General features: G+C 32.7%; 1 protein-coding gene across 1 annotated transcript in view; it reads right to left on the minus strand.

The window, feature by feature from the left end:
• Positions 1–26,319, minus strand: part of LOC145283842 (uracil-DNA glycosylase-like) — a 41,609-nt gene extending 15,290 nt beyond the window's left edge. Inside the window, exons 1-5 of the mRNA XM_080132950.1 lie at positions 26,259–26,319; positions 13,362–13,416; positions 7,896–7,938; positions 4,102–4,190; positions 1,531–1,709 (exon numbers count right to left, since the gene is read on the minus strand). Of these exons, the coding sequence (XP_079989076.1) occupies positions 1,531–1,709; positions 4,102–4,190; positions 7,896–7,938; positions 13,362–13,416; positions 26,259–26,276 (384 nt within the window). The 5' untranslated portion in view covers positions 26,277–26,319. The remainder of the gene's footprint in view (positions 1–1,530; positions 1,710–4,101; positions 4,191–7,895; positions 7,939–13,361; positions 13,417–26,258) is intronic.
• Between the last annotated feature and the right edge of the window lie 1,359 nt (positions 26,320–27,678).

The raw sequence follows: 27,678 nt of genomic DNA on the forward strand, positions 1-27,678 counted from the left end.
TGATAAAACCTGTAATCCCAAAACACTTATCACGGATTAGAGAAAATGACTTTATAGTTACTTTGAATTCCAAACTTACAGCAACAGGTATTCCAAAATTATCACAGGTCTCAGTACTGACTAGCCGCATGTTTCCTAACGTGTTATCTGATGGAAATGCGAAATAATCACGATGCATGTAAGTACATTGTTTACATCTCATTCAATTTTGTGCAAACGAAGGCCCCACAATATTATTGGCATGAATAAATAAAATTATTTAAAAACATGCATGTTCACACACTAAATATATAGTTTTCTTGGTTTTATTTGTTTAAAAATTGGCTAAGATCAAAGTGTAGTACACGTTCATCACAATATCAGCATCATTTGATGCCATAACTTTTCATATAATTATATTCTTTGAAAAATTCAAAATACAGACATAAAGAGAAAGGTATTAGGTATTTAATTTTTTTCTTCTTTTTTTTAAAGATTTTCTTTTTCTTTATGGATGTTTAAGTTTGACCACACTCAATTCATCAATAAAAATTACGCACTATTTATAAATACCCGTGTGATAACTCGTGTTGGGATGATTAATTTGCAGTATCAGAATCGGTATCGGAAAACTTTGAGCCTATTTTCTGATGCCAAAACCGATTCCTTAAATTATCTTTATTTGATTTTAGTTTAAGAAACATCTTCCACTGCTTGTAGCAATAATAAAATAAATATTTATTGATTTAAACTTCCAGTAGGACTAAAATCTCTTGATCACACCGTCACAAATGTGTTTTACGTTTGATAAAATATATGCACATTTAAGATGTGGTTTTACAGTAATCGGGACAAAATAACACTTCTATAGCTAAATATTTAGAGATTAATAATGAATTGTATCGGAATTGGGGAAAATATTAGAATCGTCCTATCACTAGTGATAACTAATGATACAATAAATAAAACTACATGAAAAAGTATACCATCATTTTTGACACTGTGATAATTTTAAAACTTATTTTGATTAAACTGTGAAATTTCTATCGGTCTTGCTGGTTAGGATAACAAGACTTACCTATGCATCCATTCCTTTTATGGACTGTTGTTTTCATAGTTTTTGTTTCACCACATTTCAACCAACTAATCCTCTGGTTTGCTTGGCCAGGATGGAAATCAGATAATGCTCACCTGGAACCATAGAGATGCAACACCTTTATCCACTGCTTCAGGGCCCATGACACAGTAGATGGAGGAACCGAGTCTCTATGGTTCTAGGTGAGCATTGGCCTAAGATAGCGATTTCAATCCTGCTCAAGCAGGCCAGAGAATTGGTTGGCGAAAAACATGACAAGACAACAACTATAGAAGACAGTAATTACTGTGGCTAAGTTACAAAACTCGGCATTCCTATGTTGCAATTAATCACCTGAAGAAGGCCAGAAGAGGAATTGGCTGAAGCGTGGTAAAACAAAAACTATGAAGTCCGCAAAAATAATGAATACACAAATTATGGAGCCTCATAGCAAAGGATTAAAAAAAATGATTTACCTGATCGATAAAAGATCCTTTCTTTTGAGCATATGCTCCCCACAAAATAAAGACAAGACCAGAACGGTTGCTATTCAGCCATTTGATGACGGCATCAGTTAGTTTTTCCCAGCCTTTGTCCTTGTGAGAATTTGCTTGCGACGCACGAACAGTTAAACACGCATTCAGCAATAAAACACCTATAAAAAAAAAAAAAAAAAAAAAAATTAGATTTCAAAGTTTGAGATGAGGATTGATAATCTCCTAAATATTAATTTACTTGTCCATACATCCAGTATCACAAATAAAAATTAAAAAAAAAACATCAAACATTAATTAATGAGAAACGAATTATCTCCCCTTGTAGTCAATCTTTATTCTTACTTAATTGAACCTTTTCATCTAATTTTTGTTTATACTAGAATACATAAATGAAAGCAGCAAAGAATTAAAAGAAAAATCTTGAAACTATTCTGTATTGATATTAAAGTAATGATTAAGTAAAATAAAAAAGGCTGGTGGGTTCTGGTGATATTTAAGCTTCAAATGTTTTTTTTTTCATTTATCACTCCTATATTTGAACGTGCCACTGTCTTAAAGAACCTTCTGTTGAGTTTATACACCGGGCCTTACTGCTTGTGTGGTAATAAGACTTCAAATACACTTTTGATGTTAAATTATATAAAAGTGTTAACTTTGGTCAAAATCAGAATTCCTTCTTTAATAAGATTTTTTTTGGATTATCGATACTTATTGAAATCATTCCGATATAAAACCTATGCAAGAACATTCCCAGACACATGCAGTCCATATGTGTGAAATTTAAATAAAATCAGCACAGCTGTTTAAGTCCATAGGGTACTCATACAAAATTCATTTTATATAATAGTAGAGATAGGAACATATACAGATGAACAACCCAAAGACAGATTATTTGAATGCCTAACTTGCATAAATATTTTTTAAGCAGCCTATAATAAATAAATTAATGTTGGTGTTTGTAATTCTATTGTTCTATTTTTCCTATACAATAGTTTTGCTGATATTGATAGTTAAACTAAAGTGATTTAAAAAAAAAAAAAAAAAAAAAAGAAAAAGTGTGTGGGGTGGATTAAAAAACTTAAAATATGCTCATTAATTTTCAAGGGAGATAATTTCCATGAAAGTAATATATTGGTTGGTTGGTTTTGTTTTACGGCATATCAACCCTTTTCAGGTTATTTACTGCCGAATCTAGTTATTTTGAGGAACGATTTTTAATGGAGTATATTTTTTTTTTTTAAGTCAGGTTCTATTTAACCCATAGTTGGGACCCTAACAGGTACTACCACTCCAGGTCAGAGTGGACCTGGGAGGAATGGTAATTAAAGGGTGGCTCCACACTCCCCAAGATCCGCAAGGTGGGGCTTCACCATCGGATATAGTTTTAGGTCATATCCAGGACCAATATATTGGTGATTAAACCAACACATTTCGGGTGAAAACATTATGTATTCACGCATCATGATGAAATCAATATAAACTGCAAAAACTATGAAAAATGATCCATTAGAACATGTACTAGAAGTATTTGAAAAAAAAAAAAAAAAAAAATCAGTCACAATTACATTCTGAAAATGTTGATTTAAAAATGGCAGCTCCTTAATTTAAGGTCAAGGGTTATCTCCCTTGTTTGTCACACGGACTTGTCACACACAAACCTCGTAATTCAATAAATTGTATTTTTACTTGTAATTATTTTTCTACTGAATCATTTTTTGTAATTTATATTAATTTCCTCATGATTGATAAGTACATAATGTTTTCATTCGAAATCAATTGGTTTAAAAAAAAAAAAAAAAAAATCACCAATATAAATAACTAGCTAAAAAGATATACCAATAAAGCATAAGAATTCATATTGGACATGACTGCCCTCTTTTTTGTTTGTCCCCTCACTATATTAATACCAACATTTCCTTTTTAAAAATGTTCTTCCTCTTGCCCCAACATACACCATCACTCAAGTGAATCGATTTCTCCTTTCTTATAGTCTTATTTAAAAAGATAAATTTAGAATAAAGAGATGTAGACATTTTTCAAAACACTGTTTCTGTTTTTTTTTTTTTTTTAAATTTTCATGAAAGAATAAAAAAACAATCCTGCAAGACTCCCCCTCAATCAAGCAAGCAAAATGACAAAAAAGAGGATGTAAATCTAGCAATTCAAAGAAAGAAAAGATAAATAAAAATTGAGACTTCTATTTTTTCTGATTTGCTAAAAAGTGACAGTCTCACATTTCTGAGAAATTCATTACTTTGTGGAAAGTAACTGCAGAGCTTTCAGAATTAGGTTCCTAGGTCGGTTTTTAAGGGAAAAAAAAATGGTCTCAGTCGTGAAAGATTTCTCCTCCACTAACCGAGAACAAAAAATTGAAGTGTAGCATCAGAACAGATGCTACACTTTGATCTTGGCCAGAAAGTTTTTCAAGGTTAAGTAATTAAGTTATAAAAAAAAGTTAATGTTTCTGTTGACTCCCTAAAAGAAAACGTGCCTATATTCTTTTGGGAACCACTTATATAGACCAAATCAATTCAAAGCTAATATACTTACCTTGACTTGCCCAGCCAGTCAAGCAGCCATGATCTGGAGATTTAAATTCAGGAATATCTTTGGAAAGTTCTTGATACATATTTGCTAAGCTGATAGCAAAAATAAAAAAAAGAGAAAGAAAATTATTTTTAAAATTGCAGAAAAAGAATAACCATTTAATTGACAATTAAAAAGTACAAACATTTATACAAAAAAGAAAAAAATAGTTACAAAATGTTGGTATAAAAAAACAAAAACAAAAGTTATTGTACAATGAACATTCTGTATACAAGTGTTGGGAACCAGAATTATCTCCCTTAGATGTTTTTTAAAGTAAGAGGGCGCTACGGTTAAGTGATTTTGTACACTTGTGTTGACCATCTTTGTAAATTCAGACCATGAAGAACAGTAGGAAATAAGCCATACATCATCTATTATGATTATGCCATTCCTACAGCTACGTATCTAGAAAACAGAGCTATTAAACCCGACATAGAAAGAAGCAACCTTAGAAGTTAGTGTATAGGAACTGAGTTCTCTACACAAACGATCACACAAACACAAACGGATGACTTGAAGCCAAACATGATTATCACTCTTTAACTCTGGTAATATCATTCCTTGCCACAAGATGGCGATACAGCCTACCTTCACTTTCAGTTTATATTCATTCTCTTTTCGCTGGACCTCAGTGCAGATGTGACAGAAAACAACTTCCCAGTTTTGGCAAATGGCCAAACCGATGTTCGACCTCTCATCAAGGATTCTTAAGGTCAAAACGCAAGTAACATTACTCATACATCTTTCACCATGAACTTTTACAATCTTTAATTTGTAACTATGCTGTAAATAAATTTACTTTAGTTGTAATATTAATATCAGCAGATTTCGTGTCTTCATTTCATGGCAAAAGGAGACCATGTGACTTTTCTTCAATCTCATACCTAACAAGAGAGGATGATTTTGCCAACTACATTAAAGTGTTCCCAAGGATTAAACAGCCGAGAGGGAAAAGATAAAATACAAAGGTCTTATGTACGACATAAAAAGAAATTGGAATCTTAGGAAGATCTCTATCATTCCAGTAATTATAGAAGCAACTGGACCCATGAAAAAGAATTTCAAAAACTACCTGATAAATATACTAAGTGAACCAAGTGCAAGAGAGATTCAAATAATTGCACTTAAAGGGGCAGTTAGAATCCTAAAAAGATCTCTCTGCTGGAATATACGAGATAGCAGGCAAATGTCTTACATCTGGTAGGATGCCCCATCCCCAGCTTAAAATAAATAAGAAAAACTTAAAAATAATGAGATTTCTTTCATTAATGTGACATTCGAACTGATGAACATGCTATTTAAACCAAAATTAACTTTGTTTATTAAGGTTGTTTTTCTGAATGAGTCAACAGACTCGGTCAAGAAATGAAACCGACTGTTCGTATTTTCCGTGTGGCATATCACCGTTATTGAGACTATGTAGATGAATTTAAAATTTTCTGTTCATTTTATTTTTATTTCATCTAACTTCATTTTTGCCACATCATGGAACTTTGTAGGTTTTCTCCATTTTTTTGTATTACACACAACGAATGGGCACCAGGACAAACAATGTTTTGTTTTATGGCATATCAACCCTTTTCAGGTTATTTAATGCCGAATCCAGTTATTTTGGAAATAGTATTCATGTTGCATTCAGTTATTTTGTAGAAGGTTTTTATTCTTCAAGCTTTTTGTATTTTCAATCATTAGTTTGTAGTGTTTGATAGTGGATTTTATCGATTTTGTTTCCTGTCCTGCAGAACATGAAGGAGTTTTGCAATGGGAGAGGAAAAAGGGTTACAGAATTAATTTTTGGTACATTTGAAGTTAGGAAACTAGTCAGGAAGTGGGGGAGATAGAAAGAGAGGAAAAATGGGAAGGAAAAGTGTATATATATATATATTCAACAATATATATGGTTTTTGGTTTTGCAGAACATAGTTAAGTTTTGCAAAAGGAAGTAGATAAACAAAAAGCATTTCAGGATTGGTTGGTTGTTTTTGTTTTATGGCATATCAACCCTTTTCGGGTTATTTAATGCCGAATCCAAAGATTTAAGAAAAATTTTTTAATAGAATATATTTGTTGTTTTCAAGTCAGTTTCTATTTAACCCATAGTTGGGACTCTAACAGGTACTACCACTCCGGGTCAGAGTGGACCTGGGAGCAATAGTAATTAAAGGGTGGCTCCACACTCCCCAAAGCCCGCAAGCTGGGGCCTCACCACTGGATATAGTTTAAGGCCATATCCAGGACACCCATTGAGGGACTTTTACCCTCTGCGGGGGGGGGGGGAGGGGGAGGAGTCAGTGTATTCTAATGTCCCACAGACAGGGCCTTCATCTCAGGAAGCCAATATCTTTAGACAGCTTGATACCACCAGTGATCAACATGAACTCAGAAACTGGGATCTTGGGAAGATATCAATCATATTATAGGTGCCACAAAGCTTATGAAGAAGAACCTGAAGTCCTACCTAACTAATATTTCTGGTGAACCAAGTGCAATTGCACTTAAAGGAACAACGAGGATACTAAAAAGAGCTCTCGACTGGTTTTAATAAAAAGCAGAGCAATGTTGGCAGCTGGTTTAGCTGCCTTATACCCAACATTACATTCTCCAAAGGAAGAAAATGAAAAAATAAAGACACACATATTATTCTAACTCATATCTACTTGAGAGTAAGGCCATGCAAATGTTTTGTTTACTTTATATATATTCGAATTTATTAATGTTTTGATCTATCTACTTTCGTAATTTATATGCTTCTGGATGGTAGATAGACATCAATTTAATGTCCGCTGTATTGATCGCCAAGGAAAAAAAAAATAAATAAATGGAGTGGTAAAAGTAGGAAAAGAAATAATCACTCCGAACATGTACATGTAATCAATGGTGAAAAGATTAAGTTCACATTTTTTGTTTTTTTTTAAATGCATCTTGAATGCTTGTCACTTTAGATTGGTGAAAAATTTATGCCAGGATTACACCAGTTGGTATTACTTGGAGGAGGTAATGTTCAGGAGGATGGCTTTCAAGGACTGAACCAGAACCATACTCCACTAATTTAAGCCTGAAAGCCACCAATCAAAATGTGTGTGTGTGTGTGTGTGTGTGTGTGTGTGTGTGTGTGTGTGTGTGTGTAGACATAGATGTTGCTACGTTTGTGGAAACTGATTTCACCTTTAAAAACATATCTGCAGTCATTTAGAGGACTTTCAAACCAAGTGAAAGTCATTTTGTATTTTACCTCCTTTTCTCAAATGGAAATATTCAATGCTCAAACATAAGCAGAGTTTAGAAATTTATATTTTAATGAGACATTAACTGCTTATATATCTTTGTTCAATTGTTCCTTTTACAAATAGTATGTTAAAATTTAATTTCATGTAAATCTGAACGATTTTTTCTTGTTTTCTTAGGCATGTTCATTTGATAGCATTAGGACTATACAAAATGTTTTCAGCTAACAAAAAAAAAAAATTGCGTTTCCACACAACTGATACCCCAACTATTACAATAATACACACAAACATTAACAAAAAACAAATAAATCACCTAAATATTGTAAAACTTGATTCCAGCCTTGCATCCTGTTTGATCATAAAAAACTTTTGTGGGCTTATATTTGCATTTCTGCAAATACAATTTGGCAGAAATGTTAGTATTGCACTTCTGCAACCTATTTCAAAACCTTTGATTCACCCGTTGTATTCAAATATTTTTTAATTCATTATATTAATTTAAGATTTATTATAAGAATGTTTACTGACCTTGGGGGACGCTGAACACCAGGCTTCACACTAAAACACAAACCTACAGAAAAAAACAAAAACTGAACTTAGCGGGAAATTAGATATGCAAGAGATTCAGATAACTGATAAAGAATATTCAAAACAATATAATAAGACCTACGTAAATGGGGAAGAGGTCTCAATGCTGGAAACTGAAGATTTCTAATCTTATTTATAAATGTAATATTTTGTAGGTTTTGACTAAATCTGAGGTGGTTCGTCCAATTTGTTTTTCACTTCCTCTCATAACTTGAAAGTGATTTTATCCAAGGTCTAGAAAAAGGCATGTCTTGCTAACTTTTGAGTGACAGAAGTGCGTGTGTAAGAACGTTTAAAATTAAAAAATGTTTAAATTCAACGTTTATTTCACGCGGTTAATGGTGTCCGAATGGATACGGTCTTTGCTAATCAAGCCAGAGATGGCTCGTGGTGCTGAGTTTGAATCTGTCAACTGGTGTTAATCGTGACACCCTACACTGAAGATTCCCGAAAGGATGAAACACTAGTGTCTGTAGGTATTTAATTATTATAGTAAATATATATATATATATATACATATATATATATAAGGTAAAATTAAAAGCCAAGAACAATGCGAGATTTTTTTTTTATATAGAGTAAAATTAAATGAAAACAAAAGAAATAAATTTCTTTTTTTTTGTTGCTTGTTTTTTCTTTTTCACACAAATTTTAACTCTAAACATTAAATTTTTTTTTTTTCTGTTGTATTCAATGGTGTTATAAATCTCAATATATTTCAGACTTCTCTTGAAAAAGGACTAATAGGTCTGAAATATATTGAGATTTATAACACCATCGAATACAACAGAAAAAAAAAAAAAATTTACTGTTGTTTAGAGTTAAAATTTGTGTGAAAAAGAAAAAACAAACAACAACAAAAAAAGAAATTTATTTCTTTTGTTTTCATTTAATTTTACTCTATATATATATATATATATATATATAAAAAAATCTCGCATTGTTCTTGGCTTTTAATTTTACCTTATAATTTTCTTCAACAATGCTTCAAGCAAACTACAATCTACTTATATATATATATATCTCAGTAGTTTTCATTCCAAATGTCAAAAGATGGAATTAATTGACTCATAAATTTTTTTTTTTTAAATTTTTTATTTTTATCTTTACATACTCCTATGTTAGGCAGATGCCTCAATTTTTGTAGCGGCTGATGTTTACACCTCAGCATCCAAAATCAAAATACGTAAATTCGTTTGTATGCACGTCATGCGCACATACACTAGCCTGAATAAAAACACCAAATTATATTTTGGACCCATCTGAGAACTTTCTGAATTTATTGGATATGGTCTTTCTGGGAGCCACCTAAGTCCTTTAAAAAGCCAGATTTTTATTCAATAAACCAATGGAATCCAGTTGACATGAATCTATAGATCGATATTGCTGGGCACCCCTGAGCTGGGTTCTCATCTCTACCATGTCTCCACTCATAAACATTAATGATCGACTTATTATCGTCTGCCAATCCGTAGAAACTTCATTCATCGAATTATTTCCGATTTTTCTCAATGAACTACTTTTCTAATATAAAAACAAATGAACACTGACTCATATGAACAACTTTCAATGAATTACAATTTATATAAATGAGAGCAGAAAAGTTTTGATAATTTTTCTGACCCAACTAACTTAAGGCTCTTAATAAATTCAGACTTCTTCAATGTCTCAGTTAATGAATTTACCCTTGTTTTACAAGTATTTTAATGGATGCTCTGATGAACTACAAGCCCTTGTACCCCACTCGACGTAAATACCCCGGCAAGCAGCAAAGTCCCACCCCTACACAGTAGAGATCCCTAGATGTAAGAAAGCCTTCTACTCTAATAGTTTCTTCCCCAGAACTGCTAGACTTTGGAATCCCCTTCTGAGTTCCTACTTCCTCAACTCTACTGACATGCAGAAGTTCAAGTGTAATGTGAACAGACATCTTGTTGCTCAACTCCCTCCATAGTATCCCTGCAATTGATGTCCCTGATAGTAGTCCTCTACATCAAAGTGGCACTGTGCCTTGTTCGGGGTGAAAATGCAATTAGAAAAAATAAATATCCACACATCTATGTTTTCTTATTGCTGTAAACTTTCATTTTAAACGTAGAAAATACCTCTATATGCCTTCTTAACTAATTTTGTTTTGTTTAGCTTATGATAAGGTCTTCTTTTTCTTATATTTGGTTATAAAACCTGCAAATCTTTTTTGCTGAAAATATTTCTCTGCAGCCAGGTCACCCCAAAAGTACTTAGCTCATTAGAAAACAACTTAAAGACCACAAAACTGGTGTAGAACGCATTCCTTAGAAACTGGTGATCCAGACCACCTAAATTTTTATTATATTTGCATTTTACACGTCTTTCGTTGGATAGCGGAAATTATTTCCCCTGTATCACTGAACACCGAGGAGATGAATAGATATTCTTCAAAACCTGCTGCAAAGTTCAAGATACGAAATGTAAAAAATTAGAATTTGAAGGAAAAGGAGATATGCAAAACCTGTAAAAACAGAAATTGAAAAACATGGATGGTAATCTTCACAGAAACCAAAAATCCCCAAAATCCATGCTTCTGTTTACTCTTGAAAGACAATGGATACCGCCTATAAGGGTAATTGTGCGTGTAATTGTGAGGCAAGGGTAACACAATCTCCAACCACACCTCTCCTCAACTGGCACTGTTTGAGTCCAGTAGCTCAATGACTGGAAACAATGTTGAGATAAGCGGAGAGCACATACAGCACCTAGAATTCCCAAATGGTCACCCATCTAGTACTGACCAGATTCAACAGTGCTTAACTTTGGTGATCTAACCAGTGTGTCAACATGATTATGCTGTATATTCCCAAAATAATAGTCTTCCAAAACAATGGAGAATTTCTCACAATGCTATATTAGAATATATTATACTAGCGAGGGGTACCCGGCGTTGACCGGGTGTTTGGAGGTGTGTGTGAAACCTCTGGGGGAGGGGGGGGGGAAGTAAGTATGAGGATCGAACCCGAACTCTTGAGGCAAAGTTGTAAATAATTAAAGTGTGAAAGAAAAAAAAAAAGAAAAAAGTGCAACGTTAACCATTGCTAACAGAAAAACGTTTGAATTTATTTAATATCTTGGATTTGGCAGGTGCTCGTTTTAATGAGTTAATGAGGTCAAATTTGACTGCGGGATGGTACCTTCATTTACTGCTGAACGCCCCCCCCCCTCAAGATGCTATAGGAAAAAGACTAACCCACATGCGGCGAGCAACAAATGTTGAATATTTATCTTCCCGAATGCAAGCAAATTAAATAGACAGGTGAGCTTCGTTGTTAACTGTGAGATATTACGATTTATATGTGATATAAAAACTTTTAAAAAGTTGTGAAGCGAGCGACCACTTCTCTGAAAAAAACCTTTTGTTGACATACAGAAAAAACGAACACACATACATACATATTCGCTTTTATATATATAGATTACACATACACACATACATACATAAACATTGGTCTTTATATATTTATTTTGATTTTGTAATAGCAACGTTTTAAATGGCATTGGTATCAAATATATAATGTATCGTTTCCAAAAGATGTATGAAAGTATCGATACGTTTGATAACATGAATATGGAAAATAATGACAATATATAAAAAACTAGCCTGAATGCCCACTGTTGCTTGGATGTTTGGAGGTGTGTGTTGACAAAAAAAGTGGTAGTAGGCAGGCTCAAATTCAAAGGAGGAAAAGAATGTGAAAAAACCCCCAAAAAAACATGACATTTTTGCTGTTGTGTCCCCTCACAAAACCAGAAGTGGAAAACATCAAAATTAAGGCTATTCAATCGAAGAGTGGATGACTTGTGAAAATATCTGCGAAAATTTGTAGAAAACTTTCCAATTGAGGGTGAAAAAAAAGTAATGTTTTTCGCCAATTTTTCGATATTTTTTGTCAGAAAGTTTGAGATTTAAAATCATACCGGCTTCGTCACGTTCCGAAGTGTCTGTCAAAAGTTTTTAGCAGGCATACAAACACACATATTTTTACCCTTCATATTATAAACTAGCGGCATTGCCCGGGTGTTTGTAGATGTGTGTACGGAGGGGGGGTGTATAAGTAACAACCCTGTTTAAATATTATTAAAAAAAAAAAAAAAAAAATGTTAAAACAATCAAAAAAAACCAAAACAAAAAAAAAAAAAAAAAAAGCAAAACAGCAAAAAGCAGAAAAAAAATGGCATAAACAACCCTGTCGGATCGAACCTGCAATCTTAAGATAACAACACTGTGTAAGGGGGGGGGGGTAAATAAAAAAAATGTTTTGGTGGGTAAGTATGAGAATCGAACCCGTACCCTTGAGTTGGACATTACCCATTAGGCCACCGCAACATACAACATACCCAGGTTTTAATTTATTTATTAAACTATAAAAACAGGCGTGCGCAATAAAAGTTAACTCTGCTGCTTCCATTTGACCTAATTAAGAAGGTCAAATAGAAGTCACGCAGTTGTTTACCCAAGTTTGACTGTTTTTGTTTTTTTCCCCCAACAGATTTTGGGGGGAGGGGAACCAGCTCCCAATTGTCCAGATTGAATAACAATTGTCTGATGTACAACATTGATCAAAGCTGATTGCTTCTGGACATTTCCCGGCGCAATGCCGAGAATGTTGTTTGTTGTTAACTTTGAATTAGTTTCGCTTTTTATACGAAAAAGCCTTATCAACATGCGAGAAGCCAAAATAGCAATAATTTTGTAAAAGTCGACGTAAATGAATCTAGATGCGATGCACTTTCCCAAATCGTACATATTATTATTTAGGACCCATATAAACAGTTGTAAGCGATCGTAACGACCTCGGAACCGTGTACAAGAAAAGCCTTTTGAAGACATACACGAAATGGTCACACACACACATTTTGCCTTTTATATATATATAGATAGATTATAAACTAGCCTAGGTGTTTAGAGGTGTGTTCAGCAAAAAGAAAAAAAAACAAAACATTTTTTTAAAATAAAAATAAACTAGTCGTAGGCAAGCAGGTTCAAACCCATACTGCGAAGGAGAAAAAGAATGTGGGGGGGGGGACATAAAAAAAAAAGTGACGTCTTTGCTGTTGCGTCCATCACTAAACCGGAAGTGGCAAAGGTTTAAATTAAGGCTTGTCAATCGAAAACAGGGGATGACTGTCAAAAAAAGCTTTTGAAAATATTGGTGAAAAAAAAACTACCCCTCTCTGTAGAAAAGTACCCAGTTGAGGGTAAAGGAATTAATGTTTTTAGTCAATTTTTCGATATTTGCTGTCTGAAGGGTTAGCTTCAAAACGATACCAATCTCGTGAAAATCTGTCGCCTCTGCCAAAAGTTTTAGGCAGACATACAAACATACATACATTTAAACAGAAAGGTGTGATTTATATTATAGATGTACTTACCATGGGCTTGGTTTGGACCATGATATGGATCTTGTCCAATAATCACAACTTTGACCTGTAGAAATATGAAGAAGCAAGGTTAAAACTTTTGTTTGTCAGTTGAGAGAGACACTAAGTAAATCCTCCCCCAAATAGTATTCTGAGGAGATGGAAAATTGGACACATAACAAACAAAACTATTATGATTCTCTGTAGAGAAATGTGTAAAAAAAAAAAAAAAAAAAAAAAAAAAGTGAACCTAAAAGGAGTATGTTGTCTTATGCCTAATACGTAGACTGGTACATATGTTGGCCAATGCAAAAAGAAACTATTATAACAAGTATAGTACAATCGAAGAAAAAAAAAAGGCAAACAATATGCATACTCCTGTAATGTGGCTGTTACACTCAAACAGTGTCATTACATTTCAACAACCATGTGGACCCACACGTTGTTTAATACTTTGTTACAAAAGTTTAAAAAAAATAAAAAAATCTAGGTACTTGTACAGTTTAATCAAGACATTAAAAAAATGAAAATATCGAAAAAAAAGTTTAAATTGTACGCATCCATTATGGAATGAAGTTCTCAGAAAAAAAAAGAAAAAAAAAATTCACTTAATTTCATCAAGTACTTTTTTTTTTTTTTTTTTTTTTTTTTTTTACAGCGAAAAACAATTTGTTATACCAAGCAAAAGGTTCGATTTTTAGGAAGAAAAGCTAGTATTAAAGATGGGAAGGGAGGGTCGGGACTTTAACTGGAGTTATCTCCCCATGGTGTTCCTAAAATTCAAACAAAAATTTACAAAAAATCCAAGATGTCTGCCTTCAACGCGCTCTCATAAAAATCTGTTTTTCCGCTGTAAAAAAAAAAAAAAAAAAAAAAACTACTCGATCAAATTAAGTGAAATTTTTGCAGAGATCTTAAGTTCAAAACGGATACGTACAATATAACCTTTTTTTTTCTCTCGATATTTTCATTTTTTAATGTCTTGATTAAACTGTACAAGTACCAAAATCTGAATCTGCATTTTTTTTTGAACGCTAATGAAATGCATTTATATGGGGTTCTTCCAACATTAATGCATTTCATTATCTTCCAAAAGTCTTCGTTTTTTTTTTGACCATGCAGCGCATTCTCTAACCACATAAAATAAAAAAACGCACTTCCTTTACTCAACCATGTGCTGTCCATTTCCTGCCTTTCTTCTCCTATCCTGTGATGTCAGTGCATGCACATTTGCTTAATTTGCATATGTGCTAAGACAGCTGCTGCTGCTGTTAATATTTTCACTAGTCAGCTATTCTTAGGCTGCTGCTGATCTTGTCACTTGCACTATGTTACACTGCAACTACAATTACCAGCAGATGAATAAGATACAGATGCAACTAAGTTTGCTACTATGAGATGTCGGGGCACATGTCAGCAGATGTTTAAAATCGTGAAAAGATTTTTGCGACAGATAATGCTACACCCATGTTGATTTATTTAAAAAAATAAGATGCTTTCTTCATAGTGGGGCGATTTGTAAACAATATTAATACAGACGTGTCTTATTTCAATATACATATTCTGATTCAGTATGATCTCAAGGTGGTTATGCAGGGCTCTACATTGCGAGTGAAACAGTCGCATTTGCGAGTGATTTTTCAAAGTAGCGACTAGAAATAATGAAATGCTTATCTTTTGGCAATTGTATTTCTTTCACTGACAATCTTCCAAAGCTCACTACTGAGTGAAAAATATCTTTTCAACTTTTTTTTTTAATAAAATGAACAAAGCAAATTATTTAAATAAAAGTTTAATAGAATAATACTCTTTTTTTTTTTTTTTTTAATAAAGGCTGTTTAAAAAATATTTGATGAAAACAATGTTTATACCTTCAAGTATCAACATAAAATTTGTTGTATATTTAGAATTACACTTATTTAAAAATATACAGAAAAATCTTTATGATATGCATACTCGTCACAGAACGAAGATGTCATATTCTAAAAATCATGTGGGTTTGGCTAGTAACTTTTCTATTTGGCTAGTAAACGAAAATATTTAGTTGTCAAAGGTCAACTGAAGATAAATTTGTCCATAGAGCCCTGATATGGTAAAAAAATCAAATTAAATAAAGTATGTATATTCATTCCTTTGAAGTCATTATAATAGATACGAAGGAGTGGAGGTAGGATGAATGGAGTACCCACACCAAAAATTTGCTCATTTAAAATTAAAACATTTTTTTTTATAAAGAAAAAGAAAAGCAAAACATTTATGAAATACAGACTTATCCGGTCTCATGAAGAAGAGGATAAAATTTAATGAATATCGTTTTCATAATAACTAGCGGGACCCATGGAAATTCTACAGTGGACTCTTTCGTATGTAATATATTGATGTTGGCATTCTGTGGATGTTCAGTGTAAGTGGAGTTTTGTTAAAACTGCAAAAGTATTTATCTAAGCTAGTAGGGACCCCCGGCATAGCCGGTCGTAAAACACGTTTAAATTTATTTTAATTTATGCAGATTTTGTATATATTACAGTCAATTTTCTATTGATTCCTATATATTATATACAGTTGTGATTTCAAAAATAAAATATATATCTATGACTGTTAAGGCTAGTTAGTTATCTCCCTTACACCCTCACGTTTTAGTGAAATCAAAACAGGCTTACTTCCCTTTGGAGATGTACACCGTGATTTGAACGCGAACTTACGAGACTACACACTGTTGACGGGCGGTCATCTTTGTTTTTGATAGTGTTACGTGCGCAGAGCCGTGACCATCGTCATAGATAGCCTGTCAGCTGAAAAATGACGTCATCGCCATAGGTTCTAGCAAGCAAGATAAGTCGAACACAGACTGTGGATAACGAGCAGACATTTTCTACAGAAAGCGTTATAAAACTTCAAAATTGGATTAAAAAAGATAAATATGATACTTTGTACTGAAACTCATCCAATATTAATAAAAAACGAATTGAAAGGGAGAAAAGTTTTTAAAAAGTTTAAAAAGAAAAGGAATACGATTTGATTTGTATGAAACTGAACTTTATTCAATAGAAATAAATAAAAATGAATAAATATTTTTTAAATAAAAAAAAACAATATTTTAAAATCAAAACTGAAAAACAAACGATAAATTAGTTTAACCGAAATACGAACAATAAATTAGTTTAACTGAATAACGAACAATAAGTTAAAAATTAAATTCAAACAAATATTAGTATAAACAAAGTTACTAAGGCAGAAATATTTCAAACATTGAACATTAAAACTTTTCAAAAATGTGTTGTAGAATTTAATTAAAAGTTTGAAATTTTCTTTTTCTGCTATATATATATATATATATATATATATATATATATATATATATATATATATATATATATATATATTTACTAATATTGTCATTCTCTTTGCGACAAAAATTGTTTATAAGGGAATTCGATGAACTCCATATCAGCATTTTTTTAATTTGCTGAATAGTGTGACCCTCATCACAAGAGTCAACATGAAATAATCGATTTTGATCAGCCAAAATATTTAAAGTTATGTACATGGCTAATTTTCTCTGATGAATTGAATGTAAAAAAGAATTGCATTTTGTAAGTTTGTTTATAACTATATAATTATATAAGACAAAATTATTAGTTATATCATTTGAATTAAACAGCTACTTTCAGGGTATTAACAGAGAACCTCTGTTAATACGCTGAAAGTAGCTGTTTAATTCAGCTATTTCTTCAACAGCCTCTCTCCTGGATATTAAATTTTTGCAGCTATTGCATTTCAGTTTTTTGAAAACTGCACAACAGCAATAACCTGCTAAGTATAATATAAAAGGAAGTACTTTCTTGCATTGATTAACATCATCTTCTGTTACGTCTATGTTAAATTTATAAACATGTAAATCTTGCTCCCTTGTCATTTCATCCTTGTTAGTTTCTTTTAAATTTTTCAATTCAATAGTTCGATTATTAATTGGTAAGCTCAATTTGAAAACTGACAACATTTTGAGTTTTTTTTCACATTCATACACCTGACGTATTGATATATTATACTGATCTCCACTAAGTTCTCAATACTGACCAAACCTTGCCTTAAGGTTATCTGTCTGAAAATTTCCTGGTAATATATACATTTATACAATATTTAGTCAATTCTAAAATTGCGTAAGTAGTATGGTGCAAAGCAGTATATGTTTCCTTTCTTAACTTACCATATCTTCCAGAAATGCTATACCAAGTTTCTAACCAGTCACAGAACACATTTAGGAAACTATAATTATCACTATTTAATGTAAGTGGATTAGCATATTTATTATGAAGTCGACAACCTTTATATGGTGTTTTAACATTCAGTATTGTCCACCAATTATAAAATATTTGAATGTAATCTGCGATTTCTGCATAATTTGGCAAGCATTCCTATTTTCCTAAGGTTAGCAACCCTTGAATAGTATATTCGGTGAAAATTTGCAAAACCAAATTAACATTTTGCCTTTCAAAAGTTGTCGGAGAAAGAGCTTTTGAAGTCAACTTATAGCAATATTTCACAAGTGATTGAGATTCTAGAGCATAAAGTTTATGTAAACTAGAAAATGGAGCACTTTGGATGTTATCTAATTCATGATTTCCATTATTACAAAATTTTGGGAACATCATGCATTTATGTTCATCTTTTTGGCCAAGCGAATTGTTTCTAATGCATTTTAATATATGCACTGAGTCGAATAAGAAGAAAAGAGGGCTAGACGTTCTAACTGGATGGGGATATACAATTGAAAGCTTTGATTGGCTACAAAAGAAAGATATAGCTTTTTTATTTATTGCATTATTATCTGTTATAACAGATAATACCTTAAACCCTATATCTTCTAAGCCAATTATTACACGTTTAATTATGTTAAATAAGTTCTCAGCTAGAAGACATTTAGTTGGCATAACATGCACAACATCCTTATATTGTGAGAATACACTGTTAAGCATAAAAGCAAATATTACCACCTTTATATTCAAGATAAGGTTTGAGATGTATTTCATCAACAAGTAAAGATACTGTGATGTCATTCTGCATTAGTAACTTGAATTTACTTTTAATATACATGAGAAAATCGTTATTGTGTTGTTCAATGACAGGATTCATAAAAGTTAATAAGATTAATCTTCGAATGATTGAATAGCATGGTAAAATTACATTTTTAGTGTCTATAGGGGAGCAGATATATAATAAGGAAGAAAATACCATCATTTCACTCGAATAATTAACCTTATTCATTGTCATTATGTTAATTTGTTCATATATGAACTTAATGGCATTAAAATATTTAAATTATTCATCTTGCACTAATAGCTAAACTGATAAGATAAATTTTAATAAAGAACTTATATTAGAAGTTTTCATTTCCTGTTCTTCGATGTCCATTTTTTCATGTTTTCCATCAAAATCTACAGTTACATGTTTAGGAATTCTATACTTTTTTTTTTTACACGGTGGTCACCACTTATCAAGGCCCGGAAGCCACTCAGGGATAAGGGTTATTGCAAGTACAGTACGTTAGTGGAGATTTAATGAAGTGTTTACTTAAGGGGGCAGTTCATTAGGAATTTGTTAACGTTGGACTTGAAGACATCCAGGTTGTAGTCAGGTGGGAAGCAGGCAGACGGAACAGAGTTCCACAGGCGTGCACTTCTAAGAAAGAAGCTTTGTTCATGGAATCTACGTTTTGATTTAGGCACAGATAAAGAGTGGGGAAAATTTTTCAGTGGATTCAGATAGACGAGTGTTTTTCGTGAAAGATTGGCGAGGGGGGACCAGAGATTGGAGTTCAGATGAGCACCTGCCATGGAAATAACGATAAAACAAAGATAGGCTCGCAACGTCTCTTCTGTGGGAGAGAGGTTGCAGGGTAGAGAAAAGGGCATTCCCCACTAAGCCATGAAGTCTATTTTGTACTCTGTCAAGGCAGGATAGGCTGTTTTTAGCAGCTCCTGCCCAGATATGGCAGCAGTATTCCATCCTTGGACGTACTTGGCTTTTATATAGATAAAGAATTGCATCAGTAGTGAGATATCTTCTGGAGCGGTAGAAGGATCCCACCATCCTTCCAGCAACCTTGGCAACAGACTTGATGTACGTGTTCCATTTCAGATCAGGAGTAAAGGACAAACCCAGAAGCTTGTCAAAACATGGGGCTTCTCCTAGACGAGAGCCATCTATTTCAATTGATGTCAGATGGGGATCAGAGCGTTGATGATGTAAAGATAGGAGTTTGGTTTTAGATGCATTAAAAGGTAACCAGCCACGTCTTCCCCCACTGAACCACGTGCTCGAGATCAGAGGAGAGAGAACTTTGTCATTTACAGCCTTTGATGTGTTGCCGTAGATATACTCCCCTATAGCACTCATTTCCACATCACTACAGAATACTCTAACGGCCAAGTCCAGTTCAATCACCATAGATATTTTTATTTTGGGGCATGGGCATCTCTTTAAATGGCATATAATGATGGTATTGTCTTGCCTAATGGAAGTCCAATAATTTTTATCTATAAACATTAATTTTTTTTTCTAAATCATCAATATTATGGAAAGTTTTACGTTTCCGTAACTAACTCGTCAGCAACACTTTCACATAATGCACGCTTAAGAGCAGAATTTTCTAAACGCATTTTCTTTGCGTTAGGAGACTCTCTAAAAGTGGTTGATGACGATAAATAGGAGGGACAGTTTGGTAATATTTGAGGGATAGCACCATCCTTAAGATAGGGATTTTTTAATTTAACACTAATTGTCTTTCCAGTCCTTTCATCAAATGCTGATGTCTCTCGCTGTATGTCTTCAGGTCGAAAATAAAGTTCACATACCTAAAGAAATAATTTAAAAGAAAATCGTACCGTGTTTGACTTAATACAAAAAAAAAAAATTTTTTTTTAAATTACATGACAAAAAACGATAAAATAAAAAAAATAAGGTAAATGCGCAGAATTAGTCCACCCTCGAAAAATCCGTTTAAATTACCACTTTTATGTTTTCGAGGGTGCTAAAAACAAAAATAACGTTTAAAATTACGGCAAACTAGTAGTTTTCAAGATATAAAGAGATGTTAGTTTAAAAAAAAGTGGGGGGGGGGATAATTTAACCCTAATCAACCACCCACTTTATGGCCAATTTTTTTTTTTTTTTTTTTTTTTTTTCATGGGCAACGAGCAATTTTTTTTAAAATTACATTTTCGCCTCAAACAAGACAAAGTGCCTCTTTGATGTAGGAATGACCACAACTAAACGTAAAATGAGCACTTACAGTTGACCCCCTCTCCCCGACAAAAATTCTGTTTACACTTTTTGAAACGGGGGTGCTCATTTTACGTTAATCTGTTCATTGTACGTTGACTCCCAATCCCCAACATAAAGGTGGCCATACTCATTTTCCTTCGCTTTTATTTAAAAAGAAAGCCCCCTTAAAAAAAAAAAAAAAAAAAAAAAAAAAAAAAAAAAAAAACGATGGCCATAAATTGGGTGCTCATTTTACGTTAAATCTTTATAGAAAAGTGATACCCCATTTTTTAAAACTAACATTTCTTCATATCTTGGAAACTACTCGTTTGCCGTAATTTTAAATGTTATTTTCATTTACAGCACCACTAGCAGTATCAGAATTTTGGGGGAATTTTTGACAACCCTAACACAAAACTGCGAATAACATATACAAAACTCGTAATTTCTCCGTTTAAAGTGGGTTGTTTATTTTCTTTATGGAATATACTTCAAAAATAAACTATTAAAATTGTTAAAAAAAATAATAGAAATATTATTTTTTTATTGCCGGCATTTTGTAAATACTGCTTTAAATAAAAAATAATATTTCTATTATTGTTTTAAACAATTTTAATAGTTTATTTTGGAAATATATTCTCCAAAATTCTGACACCTACAGGGCCACAACATTTACCACAAATAATTATTAAGCTTTTGGGATAACAAAAACGGTCATAAACTTAAAAAAAAAGTTTAATCTATTTCACGCTGAGATAAATATTACACAGTAAAATAGTTGAACTAAAAAGATAAATAATTTTTCTTATTAATTCTAAATAAACAGGGAATTCTGTTCTTATGATATCGCTTTTATTAAATTGTTAGGTGAAAGTACATAATATTTTCACCATACTCCCCATTTTAAATAAGTTTCTAAATAATAATTTATTATTTCAGTACATAACTTAAATTACATGTAAAATTCATTTTTTATATACATATTTTCATTTTTATTTTAAAATACGTTCTAAAAAAATAAACATAAAAATTTTTTTTTTTTTTTTTTTTTTTAAATTTCTCAAACACTTTAACACTCTGCTATATTTAGATGGAGTAAAATCCTTTCTTTTTATTGCATTAATCCACTGGTAAATTATTTCTTTTTTTTTTGGGAAATGAAGACACAGTAACTTTTGGTCCAACAAAATAAACCATTCATTTAAATGTCGTTTGGTATGGATTTAGTTGAATCTATATAATTATAAAACTCAAATGACCTTGTAACAAGTGATGTACCTAATTACTATGCCTCCCCACAGGACAGAGTTAGACACCAGGGTCGTTTTTTTTAACGTGGAGAAAAGGTACAAAAATAAAAATTGTCTCAGTCGTGAAGGATTTCTCCACCGAAAGAGAACAAGAAACGGAAGTGCAGCATCCGAAGTGATGTAACCCACTTTCCAGTTTACGACATCTGGTTGCACATGCGCGCATAAACATTAACCCATAACAATTTAAACAAATAAACACAAATCGCTTCTTTTGCAGATTTTGACCTGCGCACTGAAATATTAACATTATTATTTTGAAATTATTATTTAACATGGGAAGAGTGGGGGTGTTTTGCAACTATTCTTTATGACAACTATACTGTTGCTATTTTCTTACAACTAAAATACTTTAACCCGTTGACAAACATAAGAACAATTGTAGTAAAGCCAACACTACTACTACTACTCTATCTGTCCCTTTTCCTTCTTTCTTTTTTTTATTTTTTGTTTACATTTCTAGACACAAAATAGTTGTGTGAGAACGGTGAATTTATTGACACATTTACTAATCTGTTTCAATATTAGTTTTATTTTATTTTATTTAGGTTTTATTTTTTTGCTTCAGGTTTTATTAATCATTTTTTTTTTTAGATTTTAAGTTTCTATAACTTGATTGAAGGATCCAAATATGGGTTTTTCATTCTTATATTTCTCATTGGTAGGTTCAGGTGCGTTTTTGCTGCTAAATGATTTTTGTCGGCGTTCGATTCGTAGGTAAATAATGCTTAATTTTTTATTTTTGAGCGATTATTGGGAAAAATAGGTAACTTTACATGAATAGGGAGGACTTTTTTCTTCACGTTTGAGTGATCCGTCCGTGATTTTTCATTTTAATATACTTTCATAGAAATGTGTCCGTTATGTCAAAAAAAAATATTTTCTTTACGTCACAAGTGTCACGCTCATACATGAATTCCATAGCTAATATAACATACTGATCCAACGGGTCACGGGTAGTCTAGTATGATATTAAAAATCACTTTATTGGTACTTTTATGCACTTATGTTACCGGGCCGGCGGGCGTTTTGTGACTATTCTTTCACCTAAGAAAGTAATAAACAAAAAGACATCGTAAAACTTGAATTCATTTTATTATATATATTTTGGGGGGGTGGGGGTGGAGGAATTAAATTAGCGAGATAAAGGACCGTTTGAATAAATTCACAATGATTTAAATTTGTATAAAAAAATCATTTTCAGTTGTGTGCACTTATATTACTGAACTGGTGGGTGTCTTGTAACTATTCTGTACTTTCACCTAACAATTTAATAAACAAAAAGATATTGTAAAACTTGAATTTAACTTGAAAATACTATTTAAAAAAATAGCATGGTAACAAATACATAAACACCATTTTATTTTACAGTTCTGTAACATAAGTACACGCAATTGAAAACATTTTTTTAAACTGCTTCTGTGGTACCAGTTTACAAAAATTCTGGCAAAAGACCTGACCTGTTAAATTATCACTCCATTAGCCTCCTCCCGCTCTCCGCCCAAATATTCAAGTCCCTACTGAACCAAGCTCTAGTCCATCACCTTACAACTGCTAAACTTCTGACTGGCCAACAATACGGATTTAAGCAAGCACTTCTACAGCAGACATCCTAACTGTAATCTCTTAACATATATACCATACACTGGACAAAGCAGGGGAGGGTAGAGCAGTAGCCCTAGATATATCTAAGGCTTTTGCCAGGGTTTGGCACAATGATCTTCTCAGGAAAATCAGATCATATGGTATCGCGGGACGAATACTTAACATAATCAAGAGAAAAATAAGAGAAAAGTCACGGTTGTCCTCGATGGTCGTACATCTAACCAATAGGATATAAATGCGGGTGTACCACAGGGGTCTATCCTTGGACTTTCATTATTTCTAATATTCATAAATGACCTCCTTGATAAAATTGTCTCTAAGATGGGTATATTTGCAGATGACATCACCCTCTATAACAGGCACGAGGGGAAAACAAATGAACACATATCTAAGGAAATGGCAGAAACACTAGAGGATGACCTCCAATCAGTGGAATGGGAACAATTATATATATTGAGCACTCTTGAATAATCATGCAAGTTTCATTAGGAAACCAAGCGATGCAATCATTATATATATATATATATATATATATATATATATATATATATATATATATATAACTTGAGTTTCTTCAGCTAAAATCAAAACCGAAACCAAAATCATGAATTCTTGGTAAAATTATTACACTAATGCCAAACTCAGAGTTTCAACAGAGTTTATTTACATCTAACCAGATGTGTCGGAACAAAATTCTAAAGAGAGAGAAAGAATATTAAATGAGATTTTGTAATGTGATGGGCAGTGAGTTAATGATCTGCTGGATAATAGAAACTGAACTGATACTACGGTAGTAATCCTGACTCAAACTATTCATTTGTTGGTTGAAAAGTGCTTCCCTTTACTCGTGTTTATTATTATTGCAGATTCCAAGCGTGCAAAAAAAAAATATAAAAAATAAAAATAAATAAATAAATAAAAATAAACAAACTATAGTTCATAGTAATCAATATTGGCTTTTGTTTAACATTTGATACAATTGAAATCTCTTTAGATGACAATCTATTTTGTAAATATCTGTTTATATATATATATATATATATATATATATATATATATATAAAAGCGAAAATTTATGTATGTATGTATGTGTGTTCGCTTTTTCTGTGTCTACAAAAGGCTTCTTTCAGAGAAGCAGTCGCTCGGTTCACAACTTTTTAAAACTTTTTATATCACATAAATCGTAATATCTCACACTTAACGAAGCTCACCTGCCTATTTAATTTGCTCGATTTCGGGAAGATAAATATTCAATATTTGTCGCTCGCCGCATGTGGGTTAGTCTTTTACCTATAACGTCTTGGGGGGGGGGAAAGTGTTTAGCAGTAAATGAAATCCCGCAGTCAAACTTGACCTCATTAACTCATTAAAACGTGCACCTGCTAAATCCAAATAATTAAATAAATTCAAACGTGTTTCCGTAAGCATGTCGCGGTGGGGCAATGGTTAACGTTGCACTTTTTTTTTTTCCACAACTTTGCCTCAAGGGTTCGAGCCTCATACTTATTTTTTTCTTAACCCCCCCCCACCTCCAAACAACCGGGCAACGCCGGGTACCCCTCGCTAGTATATATATAAGTGCGAGTCTGTTAAGCTACATTGTTCATTGCCTAAAGTTTCCAACCTAATGCATAAATTCTTTTTCTCCAGACTTCTGTGTCCCTTCCTATTCTGTTCATGTTATTTTTACATTTGTTTTGAATTTCCAATGCAATATTTTAAATAACATGAATTGCTAACTATTTCATTACTAATTGATCATTGTCCGCTGACTGAGGTCATACCAAAAGAATCCAACATAATACTTTTACATTTGTTTTTCATTATATGGTTTGTCCTTAAACGTCTACTAACTTGGCTCACCTTATTACAAATTGACATAAGGACATACATGAGGATGTAGATAGAAGCACGAAAAACACTCGTCTAGCTGAAACCACTGTCAATAATTTTCCCCAATCTTTATCTGTGCCTAAATAAAAACATAGATTCCATGAACAAAGCTTCTTTCTTATAAGTGCACGCCTGTGGAACTCTGTTCCATTTGCCTGTTTCCCACCTGACTACAACTTGGATGTCTTCAAGTCTAGCATAAACAAATTCCTGATAAACCGCCCCCTTAAGACACTTTATCAAATCTCCATTACTAATGATTATCCCATTGATTATTGTACACGCAATAACCCTTATCCCAGAGTGGCTTCCGGGCCTTGATAAGTGATGACTACCATATAAAAAAAGAAAAGAAAAAAAGCATGTTGCATCATAAATATGCAGTGTGCAGCATGTTTTGGTGTTGCATAAAAATAGTAGACATTGCAGATAATAGATCAGGAGTGCCCATTACGTTGATCACGATTGACTGGCCGATCACAGAGACACTGTGGGCAGATTGGATGGCATTAAAAAAATAAAAAGTTGCCGCTGGCAAACTCCCACGACCTCTGGGCAGAGCAGGTGACACGAGCAGTCATGTGTGCAGCATGACAGAGCATGCTACACAAAGAAAATTGGCGATTGTTTGTTAGCGATCGATGCTTTTAAGACCTTGCGTTATTCATAGCTCGAGTATTTTTTATTTTTATTTACAAGAAGTGAACAGTTTTACCCACTAGAGTCACAAAACTGAAAAAAATGCTGTTGTCATAGCCCTAGTTATCATTCAATCCTGGGCAACGTTGGGTCTCCCTGCTAGTATAGTTCAAATCAATATTAGAATAAGAAGTCTTACCTCATTTAATGTACACATGCGGGTCCAGGAAAAGACTTCATCTGTTGGTGGATAGATTGTGTGCTTGTTCCTTTCACTTGCAATAAATTTGCAAAGCTACATTAAAAAAACGAAAAAAGACATTAAACAAGGACAACCTTTTTAAATATTTATAATATTGCAATTCATGACACACAGAAAACTCAGTTGTCTTCTTTTGTCCAAGTAAGAGTAACATGGATTGGTCAAAAACTAAACCCAATTATTGATTCCTTAGGTATTTCATGGCAAGTGCTCGTCTGAACCCCAATCTATGGTCCCCACCTTGCCAAACTTTCATTAAAAACACTTGTCTAGCTGAAACTACTATCAATAATTTCTCACACTCTTTATCTGTGCCTAAACCCAACTGTAAATTCCATGAACAAAGCTTCTTTCTTAGAACTGCACGTCTGTGGAACTCTTTTACGTTTCCCTGTTTTCCAGCTGACTATAATATGGTCGTCTTCAAATCCAACATAAGATGAGTCGTCCCCTTAAGTAATCCAATTTACCGAATTTCCACTACTGACAATTACTATGATTATTGTCCCATTGACTACTGTACAGTCATTAACCTTTATCCTCAAATGGCCTCTGGACCTTCATAAGTGGTGACTCCTTTGTAAAAAAAAAAGTATTACACGAATCAACTTATATTTGTTTACAGAAGTCATTTGCACATACGAAGACCAAAATCTGTTCTATTGTTTTTTTTCACTTGACATGAGTCAGTTGAAGTCCTTATTCTTTTCTTGGTCCAATGCGATTTATGAAATTATATTTACATCAACTGCATTCATTTGATGAAGGTAAAGTAATCTGTCAAGAATTTTTCTACCTAAAGCTGAATGATCTATACTTAGACAAATCTGAAAGATTATCATTCAAACACGGTAGTTTTGGAATGTATGGTTAAGTGACAGTTTTAGAACTGCTTTAAAGCTTCACTGCTCACTCATTTTTCGACCAAATTTAAAACAATTACTGGTATTCAAAATCATAAAAAACTGGTTTCCATAGAGACTACTGTTGCTACCAATTCACTGCTCTCACGAAAAGAGAAGTAACAAGTGAAACAGAATGAAAGGGAGATAATTGAGGGATTTTATTGAAAGCAGACAATTGCTGTACATATGTGTATGTTATGTTTATGGAGGCAAAAAAATAAGACAAATTAAACAAAGAACAAATAAATTTACTGGAAGCCTGGAAAAATCATGGTTTACAATAGAAAAATGTGAGCATGAAAAGTAATATGGTTAAGCTTAAACATGGAAAAGTAAAGGACTAGTTAAAACTGAAAAAGAAAACGACAAGATATTCTAGTAAAAAATATAAATTTATAACTTAAAATATTGCAGCATTTTTTTTTTTGATGTGTTAAGACTTGATTATATAA

The sequence above is a fragment of the Euprymna scolopes genome, chromosome 8 (genome assembly GCF_053919585.1).
Source record: "Euprymna scolopes isolate OS-2025 chromosome 8, ASM5391958v1, whole genome shotgun sequence".
In the NCBI taxonomy this organism is placed as follows: Eukaryota; Metazoa; Mollusca; class Cephalopoda; order Sepiida; family Sepiolidae; genus Euprymna; species Euprymna scolopes.